The 18,071-nt window shown below is 38.0% G+C and overlaps 2 protein-coding genes across 2 annotated transcripts in view; one reads left to right on the forward strand and one right to left on the reverse strand.

Annotated features, from left to right (window-relative positions):
- The window catches only part of LOC136253867 (uncharacterized), a 46,572-nt gene extending 42,988 nt beyond the window's left edge, over positions 1-3,584 (forward strand). The window contains exon 7 of the mRNA XM_066046527.1: positions 970-3,584. Coding sequence (XP_065902599.1) covers positions 970-3,133 — 2,164 coding nt within the window. The 3' untranslated portion in view covers positions 3,134-3,584. The remainder of the gene's footprint in view (positions 1-969) is intronic.
- Positions 3,585-8,694: 5,110 nt separating this feature from the next.
- LOC136253868 (dual specificity protein kinase shkD-like) lies at positions 8,695-9,297 on the reverse strand. Its single transcript, XM_066046528.1, has one exon. The coding sequence runs from the start codon at positions 9,295-9,297 to the stop codon at positions 8,695-8,697; it is 603 nt and encodes a 200-aa protein (XP_065902600.1).
- Between the last annotated feature and the right edge of the window lie 8,774 nt (positions 9,298-18,071).

Below are 18,071 nucleotides of genomic sequence, written 5' to 3' on the forward strand. Positions count from 1 at the left end.
ACATTGGAAACATTACTGTGTACATTCAAAGTTAGGCTACTTGGGAGTAATGAAATATGGAGGTGTTGTCAGTGTTAGGGGGCACAGACCCCCAGTGTTGTGATCATCTATCATGACAAAGTATAGAGCTATCCTTGAGAAATCCTGGTTACAACCCTGTCATGATATTGTAGTACATGCGTATTCAAGGGTATCATTATTCCAAAGTTTTCTGACCCATGCTCTATATATGTATTGTTACCTACAAATCGTATATTCTTCATACATCAGAACTGAGGAGGTTTTTGCAATCGAGTTCATCACCTTTGCAATTGACTTTGCCCCGTTTGCAGTAGAGTTCGTCACTTTTGCAGTAGAATTCATCCTGTTTGTAATTGAATTCATTGGTTTTGCATTAGAATTCGTTGCGTTTCTGCACAAGAATTTGTCAAAATTGCAATAAACCAGCCGCTCTTCGCAGTGGATCATTTTTGCCATGGAGAATACCACTTGAGACACTGCAGGGTAACTGGAGCTGGTTATGCACGAATCCATTCGAGTTATTAGCTTGTTTGTGAGTGACCACAACGCGAAAAGCACAATTGTAAATGTTGTTTAAGAAACTATAACAGAAGAATTATTGCCTTATAAAGAGTTGTTTACAACAGTTGTACTTCAACAAGATCGTGAAGCAGCTGCTACATCTTGTTTTCGTGTTTATCGCAGCTGCCATTCTTGTTACAGATGAACTGTAATGCAAAAGTGATGGATTCAATTGCAAACCGACTAATTCAATTGCAAATGGAACAAATTCTACTGCAAAAATGACAGACTCAATTGCAAAGGTGACTAATTCAATTGAAAGAAGCTGTAGTTAATATAACGGATGTATGTACCATATATGGGCACACATACATGTAGCCTTGCATATGTGTAATGGGTGTCAACATTTTACATTACAAACTACTTACCACATTTGTTTTCTTATAGCGAAGCCTCCAAATCAACGTTAAAACATGAAGGAGAACCTACAGCAGCTGTAAAGTCAAAAGCTCCCAATGGTGATAATGAATTAGAACCCCTGCTATTACCCACTGATTTATCAATGGCAAAACCTGTTACAGATACAGAGGCAACAAAATCAAAACCACCAGATGATAAAATGTTAGATAAGCCATCAGCCAGTCATTCATCAAAACTACCACACTGTCCAAAGTTAAAAGTTGCTGTATCTGAAGTGTCCCAGGTTTCAGTAGTCCAGGAAGACACTCAGAGAGAAAACGCAGCTCTGATGATACAGGTAACAGATCATGTTGAAATAGAAGACAGGTGCCAAAATCAGTTTAAAACTGTAGCTCTTGATACCATTGTACAGCCAAGTTCAAATACACATCAACAACCAAGTTGCAAGCAGCAAACTAGAACAGATCAACTAAATACAGAAACTATAAAACTACAAAAGTCCAGCAGTGATTTGTTGCATCCATTTTCTGTCAATGATTCTACAAAGCTACCAACTTCTGCCTCAGAAGTGAAGCCTTCTGTACCAGGAGCAAAGGAGGTCACGATGGTTGCAAGCAGTGAAGAATTTACCACTTTGAAAGCAGAAATGCAACAAGCAATCAAACTTGAAATAGAGAGCAGGTCCCAAACTGAATTCGAAAGGATTCTTTATCTTGATGAAAAGATACAGAAAATTGAGAACAAGTCATCTCAAGATCTTGTGATGCTGCAAAACAGATTTCATCAAAAGGAGAGAGAAATTGCTACCTTGTCAAACAAGTTATCGCAGAGTAAAAGCCAGACTGCACTCATCTCACAAAATCTAACAGAATTGACACAGCAATGTAAAGAAGAATCAGAAGCTAAGAATCAACAGTTGAGGGCAATGAATCAAACACTAACAGTTGCAAATAAAGAGATTGTGCAATTGAAGAAAAGTCTTCAGGTAAAAGAAGATGAATTAACTGCTATCAACCAAGAAATTGGAGTGTTGAGAGAAAGTGTGCAGATCAAAGACAGAAAATTGAGGGAGAGATTACAAACCAAGGAAGACGAAATTGCAACATTAAGAGAAAATTTTCAGCAAAGGGAGACAGGGTCTGCTCAGGAAATTGCTACACTGACAGAAAGATTAAAAGTTCAAGAAACCCTGATACAAGGTCAGGAAACTCAGCTACAAGCTCAAGAAGCACAGCAGCATACGCAAGTAGCTCAGCTACAGGGTCAACTTCAAACACAAGCAACTCAAATGCAGACGTTTTGCAACAATGCACTTCAACAGATGAGACAACAAATTGAAAGAGAAATGCAACGAAGGATGGAGCAACTCACAAATCAGATGACCACCATGCAGACACTTTTTAATGCAGTTAAACCACAATGGCTTGTTGCAAGAAATGAAGTTATGTTAACTCAACGCAACATTGGTGATGGTGGTTATGGTAGAGTTGTACAAGCTACTTTTAGAGGTGAAGAAGTAGCTGCAAAGCGTCTTCACAACCAAATAATTTCTGAATACAACATTCGACGTTTTGTTCGAGAAATGCAAGTATCATCAAATTGTCATCATCCTAACCTGTTAAGATTTCTTGGAGCCACTCTTGAGGGTGATCATGATCCAATTATACTAACAGAACTAATGGAGACAAATTTACATGATGTAATTCGACGGCGTGAACTCAAAGATCATCAGCTTAATCAGGTGCTGCAAAACATTGCTGGTGCAGTAAACTACCTTCACTGCCTTTCTCCAGAGCCAATAATTCACCGTGACATCTCCTCTAGCAATGTTTTACTAAGGGGTCCTGTGAAGTTCAAATGGATTGCAAAGCTGTCAGATTTTGGATCGGCCAATTTCTTATGGCATACCACTATGCAGTCTGCAGCTCCAGGAAACCCTACCTATGCTGCACCAGAAGTGCTAAATCCCCATGAGCACAGTGAGAAGATGGACGTGTACAGCTTTGGCGTCCTCATGTTTGAGATGTGCTCAGGTCAAGCTCCTTCCTTACAAGTCAGAAATGATGTATTACCTACAGCATCTGCAGTGTGGCCAGATCCACAACGTCACTATGTGCCATTGATTGTGTCATGTACAAGAAGGAATAAAGATGACAGGCCATCCATGAGTGAAGTGCTTGCTGAACTGTAAGCAAGGTTTACCAAGTATTCTACACACAGCTAGCTTGATACACAAATGCAAATGCATGATTATTTTTTTACGTAACTATGTACTATATCACAGTATTATATCAAATGGTATTGATAGCTTTTGTATAACTGTCTTTTAGTGCAGCACATTGAATATACTTTAATTTGTCTTATTTTAGTGGATTTATAATTATTTAGTGGATTTATGATTATTTTGGATTTATACTTGTCTTATTTTAGTGGATTTATAATTATTTTGGATTTATATTTAGTGGATTTAAAATTGTTTTGGATATGGAATTTGTTTATTGTTATACAAAAACATCATGCATTTGTTATATGATAACAAGTATGAAACAAGTATATAGCTCAGGTATTGTACAGTGATATATATGAAGACTTTACTTACCACTGTAAATATTATCCATAACATGCAGTGGACAGAGGTTGGGCAAATACATGTCTTTGATTATATGCTGTATATGCAGGGGCGGATCCAGGGGGGGGGGGCTGAAGCCCCCCCCCTTCATATTTAGGTTTTACTTGATCAATATGCTTAGTATTATAATGAAATTTTGTCTTACCATAATTATATGATCACTAATAATACAAATACTCATAAAACCACCTTATAAACATCTTTCCAAGGTATTATCAGTGGATTTATGCTAAAGTTTATGCAACAAGGACCTGGATCAGCATTGGAGGTGTACAAGATCGAGATACTCTAATAGAGCAGTCAGCTAACTACTCTAATAGAACGTTCACTGCAAACATGTAGTTAGTTCTGTTATGTAATTTTTCCAAATCTACCTGCACCTATAGCTATGAAGTGCATTGGTCTGTTTAAAGTGCTTCTACTTGTGCAGTTTGTATATATGGCAATACTTAATTCAGGTACACAATTTCCATTGAAAATGCTCTCAGATTCAATCTTGTATTGTTCATGTTTCAAAATTTTCCACTTTCAACATTGTTATTCTAACATGCACTTATTCAGTGTTGTTCAATTGTGAGAGGGGTGCATCATGTACTTGGTTGTCTGTAACCTACCCAAACTTTTCCATTAGCAAAATGCTTCAGAGAGCCATACCTACAATCTAAAGGCAGTATATAAAATATCTACAGGCAGAAAATATTATGAATTTTATGTGGAAATGTCTCCAAATTGCAGTATTTTAGCATCTATTTTCAAAATGTTTCCTGGGGGGGCATGCTCCCAGACCCCCCTAGTTCCAGCATGCTTCACACATCTCTACCCAAGAGATTAGTACCTTGAGTTAGCCCCCCCCCCCTTTTATAAATCCTAGATCCGCCCCTGATATGTATGTGTTAAAACATGATAAATTTATATGTAAGTGACACATCAACTATAGATTTTGCTTTGCTGCATAATAGTACTAATCATTTCTCTTGTAAAATCACTTTAACTTTAAATAAGCTTTTTGGTCCAGTAGCTATACATAATTTCAGAAAAAACTGTAAACATATACATGTATACATATGTAGCCTAGCTTAAACAGCAAAAATTCCTTATTTTTCTAAACAGCAAACACATGGCCTGTGTATAGAACACTTGTAAATGGTGAATGACACCTTGTAACTGTTACACTGTGAAAAAAGAGGGATATAAGATGGTATTTCCAGTGGCTTATTGAATACAAAAAAGCTTGGTATAACCTGTATTACACTAAAAATCTCTTGTAAGACTTCAGTTAATGTGTTAAATATACTGAAACCATATATGCGATGGTATAGTGTGGACATTATATTAGATATAAGCTATTTAAGGTAATGTGGTAAATAAACTGAAACCATATATGCAATAGTATAGTATGGATTATACTAAAGTATAAAATGAGTATAATACAGGATTTATATTAAGGCTTATTTGTATTCAATAAGCCACTGGAAATACCATCTTATATCCCACTTTTTGCACAGTGTTAGTAAGGCACACTTCAATGCTAACATTAAGGTTTAATGTCATCTGCCACATATAAGCCCAGTTGGAGCAAGATCTCTCTGCAATAAAATAGTATCACTGCCATTACTGATGTATATACTGATCCATCAGTAATGGCAGCGATATAACTATAACACAGTCATCTGCAAATAAACGTATATAGATGATGAAAATTAACGTTTTTACTAATGTCATTTATGTATACAAGAACATCTGGGGACCTAATATGGTTCCTTGGGGACTCCCAATAAAACAGGAAAATAATCAGATTCATTTCCATTGATTACTACTCTGAGACCGTTTTGTTAGCCATTGTGATATCTGTTGAAGACTCTTACCAATAATACCATAGGACTGTAACTTTAAATTTAAGCAAATGTTAATTAGTAGGGCATGGTGTAAAAGCTTTGGCAAAATCCAAAAACAACAGTACATATCAACTCGTTTACGATCATCCATGCTTTTGGTTAGTTCCTCAATTACAGAAAGTAGTTGGGTAGTGCATGAGTGACCCATCCTGAAACCATGTTGGAGGGGTTAAGTATGTTGTTCTGAGCTAAGTGTGACATAATAGAACAATAAATTAGATGTTCCATAACCTTATATACAACACAGATGTAGTGAGATGGGCCTGTAGTTAGCTGGTATAGTTCTGTTGACCTTCTTATAAAATAGCATTATCTCAAAGACAGTTACTAGGAAGCTATTCTTTCATTAAATGATTGAGACAATATTTGGAGTATAGGAGAGGTATCAAATGTATTTTAGAAAAATTAGACTTGCTGGTCCAACCCCTACCCAAATCTTAAACTGTGTGCCACAGAGATTTCAATTACTAGAGAAATCAACCTCAAGAAATTAATTGATTCATTGGTAGAGTAGGAATGTCAGAGCTTTCTTGAGTGAAAACAGATGAAAACTGTTGTGCATTTGATGAAGTCAGTATTAATTTGTATCATTGACATGAGAAGGGCAGTAATATTTGAGTTATCACACCAAAGTTTTTTCATGTATGACCATGCAAATTAAATCTCTTGTGGTTACTCGAATCAAAAAGATGACAGCAGTATACGTAAGCATCATGTGCTGATCTCAGTTTAGTAATGATTTCATATTTGACCTTTTATATTGTGCCCATGAGCTATAGGGTTTCTAGTTAATTTGGAATGATCATACAACTTCTTCCTCTTCTTTATCTTGTGCCTTAAATCTATGTTTATCCAAGATAACTTTTGGTGGTTTTTTAAGCGTTTTGTTGGAACAAGTCCATCAATAGTGTTTTATATTACACCGTCCAATTTTCTCCTCCAGATTATTCAAAAGGGTTGTTCCTTAAAAAGACATTACAAAAACTCTGTATTCTTCATCTAAATTAGCATTATGATATAAATAAATTTTTCACTTTACTGTAACTGAATGTTTTTTTTTGTTGCCAGTGGTAAGTTTGAAGGTGATGGCCTTGTGGTCTGACATTCCTGGAAGGGTGGATATATCAGAGATAATAGATGGTTGAAATGTAATTAATAGATCTAAAACATGGTTGCATGCCACAAGTTTGCATAATCAGTTAGTCTAAGTGAAAATCGTCTAATTTTGTGGTGTTTATGAGGTCTCCATATGTATTCCTGTGTCCATCCAAAGTATATATCTGGTAAATTGAAGTTACCTGTTGTAAGGAACACTATACACAGTAAAAACAAACTAGTGAAGGTCACTACTAATTTCTGCCACAATACTCACTACTTTTTGTAGTGACGTTTACTACTTTTTTGTAGTGACCCTCACTATGTAGTAGTGAACGTCACTACACAAAAATAGTGAGTATTGTGGCAGACATTGACCTTCACTAGTTCGTTTTTACTGTGTAGATTTACTATCAAACAAGGAATTAAAAATTAATAGGGTCCACATCAGAATTTGATGGTCTATAAAAAGTACAATAATATACACTGGTGCCATGTCACTCTTAGATAGTTTGGTCCATACCAATTCAACTGATACAGTAATGATAGCAGGGGCGGATCCAGGGGGGGGGCTTTGGGGGCTGAAGCCCCCCCCCTTCATATTTAGGTTTTACTTTATCAATATGCTGAGTATTATAATGAAATTTTGTCTTAGCATAATTATATGATCACTATTAATACAAATACTCATAAAACCACCTTATAAACATCTTTCCAAGGTATTATCAGTGGATTTATGCTAAAGTCTATGCAACAAGGACCCGGTTCAACATTGGAGGTGTACAAGATCGAGATACTCTAATAGAGCAGTCAGCTAACTACTCTAATAGAACATTCACTGGAAACATGTAGTTGGTTCTGTTATGGAATTTTTCCAAATCTGCCTGCACTTATACATACAATGAAATGCATTAGTCTGTTTAAAGGGCTTCATTCATGCATCTACTTGTGTAGTTAATATGTATGGCAATACTTAATTTAGGTACACAATTTCTATTGAAAATGCTCTCAGATTCAATCTTGTATTGTTCAAATTTCAAAATTTTCCACTTTCAACATCATTATTCTAACAAGCACCTATTCAGTGTTGTGCAATTGTGAGAGGGGTGCATCATGTACGTGGTTGTCTGTACCTACTCAAACTTTTCCATTAACAAAATGCTTCAGAGAGCCATACCTATAATCTAAAGGCAGTATATAAAATATCTACAGGTATGAATTTTATGTGGAAATGTCTCCAAATTGCAGTATTTTAGCATCAATTTTTCGAAATTTTCCTGGGGGAGGGCATGCCCCCAGACCCCCCTAGTTCCAGCATGCTTTGCACACCTCTACCCAAGAGATTAGTACCTTGAGTTAACCCCCCCTTTTATAAATCCTAGATCCCCCCCCTGGATAGGATCTTCTATCACTACATGCATTATTTTTAACATAATCACGTTTAAAAATTAATCATATCAAAGCAGCAATCAAAAAATTCTCTGTAACTTTACCATGTGTGAACATATTAAATGTGAAACTGTTCTACATAGACTTCATAAATTTTGTTCTATAAACAGGTTATTTACAGTGTTATACAATATATTATACGGTATTTAAGACAGATTCTACTGCACGTATGACAAATTTTAAAATCCATTATAGTGCACATCTACAAAATTATATATGTGACCTGGTCTGCGAAAAGGGCTCTTATAGCCTTTCCAATTATCCATGTTTGGCTAATCATAACTCCTAATCTACTAAAGCTATCACCATGTAATTACATCCACAGCTACTGCCAGGTTAGGGTTGTTGAGTGACCAAATTGTAGGCTTGTACCATATTCACCAGTCAAGTTATGGGTTACCATATATATGCAATTGGAAAGGCTATAAGAGCCCTTTTCGCAGACCGGGTCACATATACTCTAACAATAAAAATAAGTACAAGTACAGTATGAACATGGTACATACACTGTGGTCAAATGTATAGCTACATACAGTTGCAGTGCTCACAACTACTTTAAATAAAAATATATATAAACTGTTGAAAAATATCAGCTACAAAAATAATACTACAACAGTACAAAAAATAGTGTTAATAAATGCATTTCATTACTATATCAAAGTATTAATCACAAGTGCTAAATTGTTACAGTCTACCAAGTTTAGTGAGCACTTCATTCATGGTAGGCCTGTCATCTTTGCTGTCCATTGTACATGACACAATCAGTGGTACAAAATGACGCTGTGGATCTCCCCATACTGCGGATGCAGCTGGCAATATCTCATTTCTATCTTGTAGAGAAGGAGCTTGACCAGAGCACACCTCAAACATAAGGACGCCAAAGCTGTACACATCCATCTTCTCACTGTGCTCATGGGGATTCATAACTTCTGGTGCAGCATAGGTAGGGTTTCCTGGAGCTCTGGAGTGCTCATTTGTGTGCCACAGAAAATTGGCTGACCCAAAATCTGACAGCTTGACAATCCATTTAGATCCATCAGGGCCTCTCAGTAAAACATTGCTGGAGGAGATGTCACGATGAATTATTGGCTTTCGGGACAAACAGTGAAGGTAGTTAATGCCACTAGCAATATCCTGCAGCAGAGGAATCAACTGATGGTCTTTGAGCTCATGTTGTCTGATGAAATTGGTCTGCATCAATTCAGTTAATATGATTGGATCACCTTCAAGAGTGGCTCCAAGAAATTTCAACAAGTTAGGATGATGACATTGTGAGGAGATTTGCATCTCACAGACAAAACGCTGTATGCTGTAATCAGAAATGATCTGATTATGAAGACATTTTGCAGCCACCTACTCACCTCTGAAAGTAGCTTGTACCACTCTACCCCAGCCACTGTTTCCTAATGTAATTTCACCCAAGTGGATTTCTCGTCCATTCTGGTTTCACAGCATTGAATAAATTTTGTAAGACAGTGACACGTTGAGTGAGTTGCTCTGTTTGTTGGCGTACTGTTGTGTCAAGTTGCCGTCTCATTTGCTGAAGAGCATTATTACAGAATTCTTGCAGATGTGTTTCTTGGCCCTGCAACCTTTCTGTAAACCGTTCCATTTCTTGATGGGTATCTGCCTCTCTCTGCTGTAGCCTCTCTGTTAGGGCAGTCATCTCCACATTAACAATACCAATTTCATCCTGTAGCCTTTCTGAAAGAGCACAAGCTTCACGAGAATCCCTTTCACTTTGTTGCAACCCTTCTCTCAAGGTTGCTACCTCATAGTTACCAACAGCTAACTCATTCTCTAGTTGCTTTAGCTGGTGTCTAGTTTCTGGCAATTCTTGATTCATCAGACCTATCTCATCTTCTTTTTGCTTCAGTTTTTGGGATAACACAGTGCTCACTTGACTAATATCTTGTTCATTTTGCTTCACTCTGTCTGTTAGTGCTCTGACCTTTTCTTGGTCTACTTGCTGAACAACATCCCTCAACTTTGCTATTTCCTGGTCTGTTTCAGCTTTTCTCTGTTGTAACTGCTGTGTGTCAGTGCTGCAAGGTTTTGAGCTGATTCATCTTCAGAGTTACGTAGCCGTTTTGATAATGCAGTAAGATCAGTGTCATTTTGATGAACTCTCTTTCCTAGGGTTGCTATTTCTTGAGCTGATTTGGCTTCAGTACTTTGTAGCCTTGTGGATAGGGCTGCAATCTCCTGTCTAGTGTCATTTGTGAATTTGGCTAACTCTTCGGCAACATAAAGAGTGTTCTTTGTTTCCTTTTTTGCTTGTGGTGTTGATGCATTTTCATCTTGATAGTTATCTGTTTCTTAGAATTGGAGACTCGTCATTCCAGCTCTCCAAAGTAGTCTGAAACAAAAATGATGAATTTGGGGAGCTCATTATTTGGTCTCAAGAATCATTTGCAGGACCTGCCTGTACTTTGTCCACACGGGTTTCTGCTTTGCGCTGACTAGTGAGCCTGGGTGCTACGACCTGAACATCTATCTGATGGCATGCTTTCTTATTTTTCTGTCCTCCCGCTGTGATTTGCTGTTTAGATTTTGCAGGTTTCTTGTAACTCAACTTAGACGTTCCCATTAAGCTCTTCCCATCAATGTGCCATTTGGAAATGGTAAGTGTGTCACCAGGTTTGTCCCTAGGACAATAACAGAAAAGGCAATAACATCATACATAAGTTTCAGTCTCTGTATATGCACGCATGTTAACCTTTTTACAAATCCAGTCACACAGACACACACCCGATGCATGCACACCTGCTTACACATATACATACCAATTGATACGATTTGAGCCATTTGAGATCACGGAACTGCCACTTGATTGGACTGATTTAACCTATGAGTAAATGAGTTTGATGAATGCTGCAGACACACACACACACTGACACACACACACACGTATATTTACATGCAAATGTAGAGTGCGTAAATACTAAGGCTGTGCGATAATAGTAAAACCCATATCTCGATAATCGATGATTCGATATTATCTTGATAATAATGTGATATCATAGGAGTGTATTGTACACACAGTTTTACATATTTGTTGACATAAAGTCATGTAGCACTTGTTAAGTCAGAATTTCTGTCACTTCTCAAGCTACATGTAATTTTACACCTTTCCACAGCAAGTTTTCTATCTGACTGTGGTTGATTTGCAACACATGTACATTACCTCAATAAAAGTTCACCATCTTATTTACATTAGGTGGTTTTACTATCTAGATAATCTTCCAGCCCTGGTAAGTACACACGTATAATGTACATGGGTCAGTTAGGCCTTTCAACTAGGTACGCCCACCTATCTGGTCATCCCCAAGCTGCTTATGCTGCACTTATACATGGGTTTATTGGCAAATGGAACTATCTGATGAGGTGCATCCCCAATATTCAACCACTCTTGTCACCTTTGGAACATACTATTAGACTCAAGTTTCTACCTAGTTTAACTGGTCAGCCTTCTTTTAGTGACACTGACCGGAATTTGTCTGCTCTTCCTGCCCGTTGGGGAGGTCTTGGAGTTATTGACCCAGCTCGCTATTCATTGTCCCAATTTGCAGCTTCTGTTGAGGTCACTGCTCCCTTAGTTCACTTAATTTTACAGCAATCTCACACCTACCCTGTTGAAGTGTTGTCTGCTCAGATTGATGCAAGACGTGCAGTATTGAGTGCCCATCGTCAGTCTGTTATTGACTATCGTGATGCTTTGATGCCTACATTATCACCATCATTGTATAGATCGGTTGTGTTGTCTTCTGAAAAGGGTTCCTCAGGTTGGTTGACTGCTCTACCTATTTTAGACCATGGCTTTTGCTTGCACAAGGGTGCTTTTCGTGACTCCTTATGTTTAAGATATGGATGGCGACCACCGCTGCTGCCTTCCAGTTGTGTGTGCGGAAAACAGTTTTCAGTTGAACATGCTTTCAGCTGTCCGTGTGGCGGCCTCCCAACTATCCGTCATAATGAGCTTCGGGATATTACTGCTGGATTGCTAACCGAACTGTGTCATGGTGTTGAAGTTGAACCATCCCTGCAACCACTTTCGGGGAAATCATTTCGGTTGCGATCGGCCAATACTGAAGATGGGGCACGTCTTGATGTTGTTGCTAATGGCTTCTGGGAACGCGGGCAAAATGCTTATTTTGATGTTAAAGTCTTCAATCCTTTTGCTCCTACGCACTGTTCAATTTCCTTATCACAGTGCTACAGGTGTGCGGAGCTAGAGAAGAAGAGAAAATATGAGGAGAGAATCCGGGAAGTTGAGCATGGGTCATTTTCGCCATTGATTTTTTCATGTACTGGAGGTATGGGACCTTTGGCCACCGTTGTTTACAAACGAATTGCCACACTACTCGCTGAGAAGCATGGACAATCATATAGCAAAACATTGTACTGGTTACGATGTAGGCTGGGATTTTCATTGCTCCGTTCAGCTGTTCAATGTTTAAGAGGTTCAAGGTCCTCTTACCACCGCTGTGGATCGGGCGAGACAGCTGTCATTGACCTTGCTTATGCAGAAGGCAGGCTGGACTCAGCTTCACCTGACTAACTTTATATTTGTTTCATGTGCTTGTAAATATGCGTCCTTTATTTTATAAACAATCAAAAATGGAAAAGCAAAAAAAAACAAACCATATGTATGTATGTATGTATGTATGTAATGGTTGTAATGCAGTTTACTTTTACAGTAGTTTTAAGCTGCTAAATTCACTTTTAAGTTAAATGCCTTTGATGTGGTTGAGGGTGCCTTTAATGTGGTCTGGCATTTGTCCAGGATCCTCTGTGGTGGTTGAATATATCAAAGCTTCACATTAGCTCTTACTATAACACTAGTACTTACTATGTAAGGTTTTCAAAATGTATAAGAAACCTTATCACCATGAGACAGTTTTGATTGTGGGATTCGGTTGGTCTCAATTGAGAGCCACAGGAGGGCTCAATTGTAGGCCACTGAAGCCCACAATGTAAAGTGGATGTTGCTCATATAGGTTTCATATACATTTTACTACAGTATTCAATAGTAAGAAGCATTAAAGCTGTACAGTTTGTGGAATGCAGTAATGAGTTGTCAGCACACTTTGTAGTGCGACATCACATTTGTAGCATAAAGAATTCCTTTGATCTGAGGTGTGAAAGTGTTACATGTATGTATGTATGTACATCTGAGGTGTGAAAGTGTTACATGTATGTATGTATGTATGTACATACGTACATACATACATGTAACACTTTCACACCTCAGATCAAAGGAATTCTTTATGCTACAAATGTGATGTCGCACTACAAAGTGTGCTGACAACTCATTACTGCATTCCACAAACTGTACAGCGTACGTACGTACGTACGTATGTATGTACGTACATACATACATACATACATACATGTAACACCTTCACACCTCAGATCAAAGGAATTCTTTATGCTACAAATGTGATGTGGCACACTTAGAAGTGCAACATCTAGATGTCGTACGTATGTACGTACATATGTACGTATGTACGTACATACATACGTACGTACGTACGTATGTAATATTGACTTGCAGACAAGTGTGGAACATCATGATGAATGTATGTATGTATACGTACGTACATACGTACGTACGTATGTAATATTCACTTGCAGACAAGTGTGGAACATCATGATGAATGATTGATTGATTGATCTGTTTTATACTCTAAATACTTGGCTATTGGCCGTTCCTACATACTGGAGTGTACACAAAACAATAGAACAGAAAACCGTAGCTAGCTATACAGTATAACATACACAAAAACAAACAACACAACAACCTTACAAAAGAAACAAGTAACACAAAACACAAATAACAACTGCATCATAATACAACCTAGAAGTATATGTAGGAAAATGCGTAACCCAAATATCTTGGTCACCACTGCAGTATCAGTATCACACTTAGGCTGGAGTGTGTGCATGTGTGTGCGTGTGCATGTAAATACATTGTTGCTTGTAATAACAGCTGACTGTCACCTGATTAAGCACCCATTATTGCGTATACACCTGTTGTGTGTGCACAACACAAGACACAAGTACAACTACATATACTGCTTTCTCCATTATCTGAACTCATTAGGCCCTGGGTGAGTCAGATGATTTAAAAAGTTTGGACAATAGAAACCCATATAGAACTCCATTCAAATACTCTAATAGAATGTACATGTTTGTCAAAATACTCTAATAGAACAGTCATTTCCACATTTACGTAATTCATATAATGAAATGTTTGGATAATCAATGGCCAGATAATAGAGGGACATATACTACAGTTACTATCCATATATGTACATCATGCATGCATGTACGTACATGCACACAGCAAAAAGCCCACGGCAGCTGTGCAAAACACAGACATTGTTGTTCAGCAAATCAGCACTGGGATGTGTGTGTGCACCACTCAGGCACTTGAGCCTTGTGAAGGCAAATCCTCCTGGGGAAGGGCTAGTTACTCACAGAAGAAGTCTCACAAAGAGGTCGTGACCCAAAGTTCCACAACCCCAACACTGCCACACAGTTGGGCATTTGCTTCCCCAGTAAACACCAGGTACCCATTGATGTTACAGCTGGGTTCCCAGATGACACCTGGCTACCAGGTCCCAAATATGCAGCTGGGTGGACTGAACTACTGGAGCAAAGTCAGTAAAGTTCTTGCTCAAAGAAACAACATCAAATTGGCATAAGCGAGAATCAAACTTGGAAACTTTTGATTACCAGGCTGGTGCACACAGAGTCACAGACACATACACTCAGTACCTCCTGTGGCCAAGTGCCATTGTCATTTCTCTGCTCCAGCAACAAAATCTATACATATATAAATAGCAAAAGGGAAATAAGTACTTTCATGTTGATTGTACAAACGTACTATAATACAGTGGAAATAACCTGTCTAAGCCAGCCAGTCACAAGATTTCTTGATCAACTTTAATAGGCAGGTGGCTGCTTTATACAGGTGAACTGAGGTGTATACAAATAAACTTCTCACTTGGGGATTTTAAAAGTTGGTCTTTTTAGAGAGGTGGTCACTAAGATAGTAATGTAACAATTCAGAAAACTAACACCACACATTATAAACTCTTCGTTTCCTTACACAGACATAATTACGTATTAAAATTTTACCATCTGGATATTAATGTGGAAATCACCAGGACGTGTATACTTACATATGTACATTACACATGTCCAGTGCTACGTACCAACACATGTCAAATGGGATTTTTAGAATCTCAAATGTATCAATACACAAATGGGATTAATACACAAATGGGATTAGAATATTCTAATTATCCCATTTGCTAATCCCAACTGTCCATCTTACTGTTGGGATGGATTAGCATGTGTGTACTTTCACATGCATTTACATTATGTATATTATTCATGCGCATGTGTACACATGTACAAGTACACCCATACTGTATGCAATCTTTTATACTGAAAGCTTCAATTGAATTGTAGACTACTAACCTGGCCGTTGAGTAATTCACCATCAAAGACATATTTATCTAAGTCAGTGATTAAATCATAGGTGTCACCGCAGCCAACTGAGTGCCACAAATGACACTCTTTCTTTGCTGGAATAGTGAAGACTTCCTTCATTGTCTTCATCACATTTACTGCACAATTATATGGTTATTATATGTCCAGTACAGTGTATTGTACAGTATGTAAAACTAGGATTGGAAGATATTTAGTAGTTAATACAGGTATTTTTCAGGTACCGATGTGGTTTTCCAAAAATACCAAATTTAATTTAGCGATTAATTTTTTGGTAGTTTAGTGGTCTCCACACATGACGTCAAGCCCCATACAATAGAGGTTACTATTCAGTGGACTGTACTACTGGACTGGAACGCTGGACTAACATATTCTTGGTTTTTACACATTCTATGGTTTGATTTATGGAATCTTGCTAGTAAGCACCCTTAGGGAATCTTCAGTTCACTTCTAAATGCGTAAGATGAGCTGTGGAATATGTGAAAACTGTATTTCACTACTGCTCATTATGCCACTATACAGCACTTATTCCTTACTCTGGTGTGTACTAAATAATGTTACAGGCAACATTACAGCAATAGTTAACCAGTAATCAACTCGCCAGTAGGTCACAATAATCCTTCGAGATACCCCTAGAGCAAGCTTGAGGAGCAAGCTAGCCTCGCTGCCAGAGTTTTGTTTCAGTGCAGGGACTTGGCAATTAAAGACTATAAGTGCCTGTGCTGAAAAATCTTTATTGGCAAGCCCCTGCACTGAACTATCTGTGAATGCTATCCCACAAGAGACCTGTGAGAAGGCTAAAGCTTGTGAATCTTGCTGTGAATACTAGAGGTCTGACCATGTATGCAAGACTATAGTATGTTCACGTTGAGCTGAATCCTCAAAAACATCTAATAACTCATGGATGCAATTACACACGATTTTGAAATTTGGCTCATTTGTAGTACTGTTTGACCCGCTAAAAATACTTCAAAATCTTTTTGTTTGAGATAACATTTACGGCCAATCAAAATTTTCACAATACATTTCCTATGGGGAAGCCATATAAGCACAGTGTCCATTACAGCCCTTTCCCGAACTTGTTATGAAGCCAAACCGTATATGTCTGTTGTTGACACTTTTGCTGTTACCAATAATCATCTGGTTGGTTGAAATGTTAACTTTGTTAAGAAAAAATCCAATTTTAATTTTTAGCTGTTTTTCAGGATTCAGCTCAACGTGAACATACTACAGCTTGCTTTTCAAGCTTACTCTGAAGATATCTTGGAAGGCGGATATTGTCCACTGGCAAGTTGATCACTGGTTAACTATTTCTGTTACATTCCCTGCACTGCCTGCAGCAGTACCACACACCAGGGCAAGGAATATGCTGTAAGTGCTGTATAGGTCGTGAATACAGTTTTCGTATATTCCACTGCTCGTCTTCAGCATTTAGATATGGGCTGTAGATGCTCTAAGGGTACTTACTAACAAGACTCCATAAATCCAACCATAGAATGTACAAAAACCAAAAATATGTTAGTCCAGTAGTCCAGTCCACTAAACAGAACAGCATGCAAGAATAACCGGAAAATAATGGAAGAATACAGAATAATGGAATATTTAGAGCTGGCAATAACCAGATGTGGGCAGTGGATGGGAAACAGAATTTATTTGGAGTGGCCTAAAGTCCCAGGCCAAGGGTAAGCCCCGTGACCAAGGAATCAATGACATGCCATCTGGCCTCATATCATCATTACGACACACACCGACTGGCCACACTGTGGACAAGCAGACTTGTGTGTTAAAGCATCCACCATGGTTGTTATGGGATGCTTCAAACTGGTACAGCTGTTATTTCATATCTTCCTTGAAAATGAGATAGCATTTACTACTAGCACAATGTGAGTATAAATAAGCTTACCCATGCTTTTAAGAATGTAAAATATACAAGGCATTTAGTGAAACCGAGGTATTTTTCCTATGTTGTTCAAAAATGCAATACAGCCCATTCCTATGTACATATGCATTGAGTTCAACCTATGTCACTGCTGCCCTTACTGCACTTTGGTGCCTAAATGCAGCTGTTGAGCAGCAACTTTTCAAGGCAGGAGAAATAAAAATTTTCTGCACTTGCCATTTTTTGGTGCATTGAGAGATTCTACAATATTTGTGGTACCTGCAAACAAATCAGGTTGTCAATGGGTCCAGGATAGGCAAAGTAGGCTCCTGCTTCTTGCTGATTCCAAGGATCAAACCCTACATATTCCTTCCACTTTCTAAACCATTTCACACTCAACAGGTACCTACAAACACCACATGATGCATTTTTATTGTATATATGCAAATACTTACAACACAGGACTACAAAGACAGAGTGCATGTATGGAATTATAATACATGCACCAGGAGCCCATAAGTTCCACATGGTCTTGTGGTGCTTATGGGCTCCTGCATGCATATAATAGTCAACTGTTAGTATTAGTGGTACCACTGACTCCAATAGCTACTGTACTACTGATCTGTAAGCTTTCAATTTTGACCATTGACTTTTGTCTTGA

This window comes from Dysidea avara, chromosome 4 (assembly GCF_963678975.1).
Source record: "Dysidea avara chromosome 4, odDysAvar1.4, whole genome shotgun sequence".
Lineage (NCBI taxonomy): Eukaryota > Metazoa > Porifera > Demospongiae > Dictyoceratida > Dysideidae > Dysidea > Dysidea avara.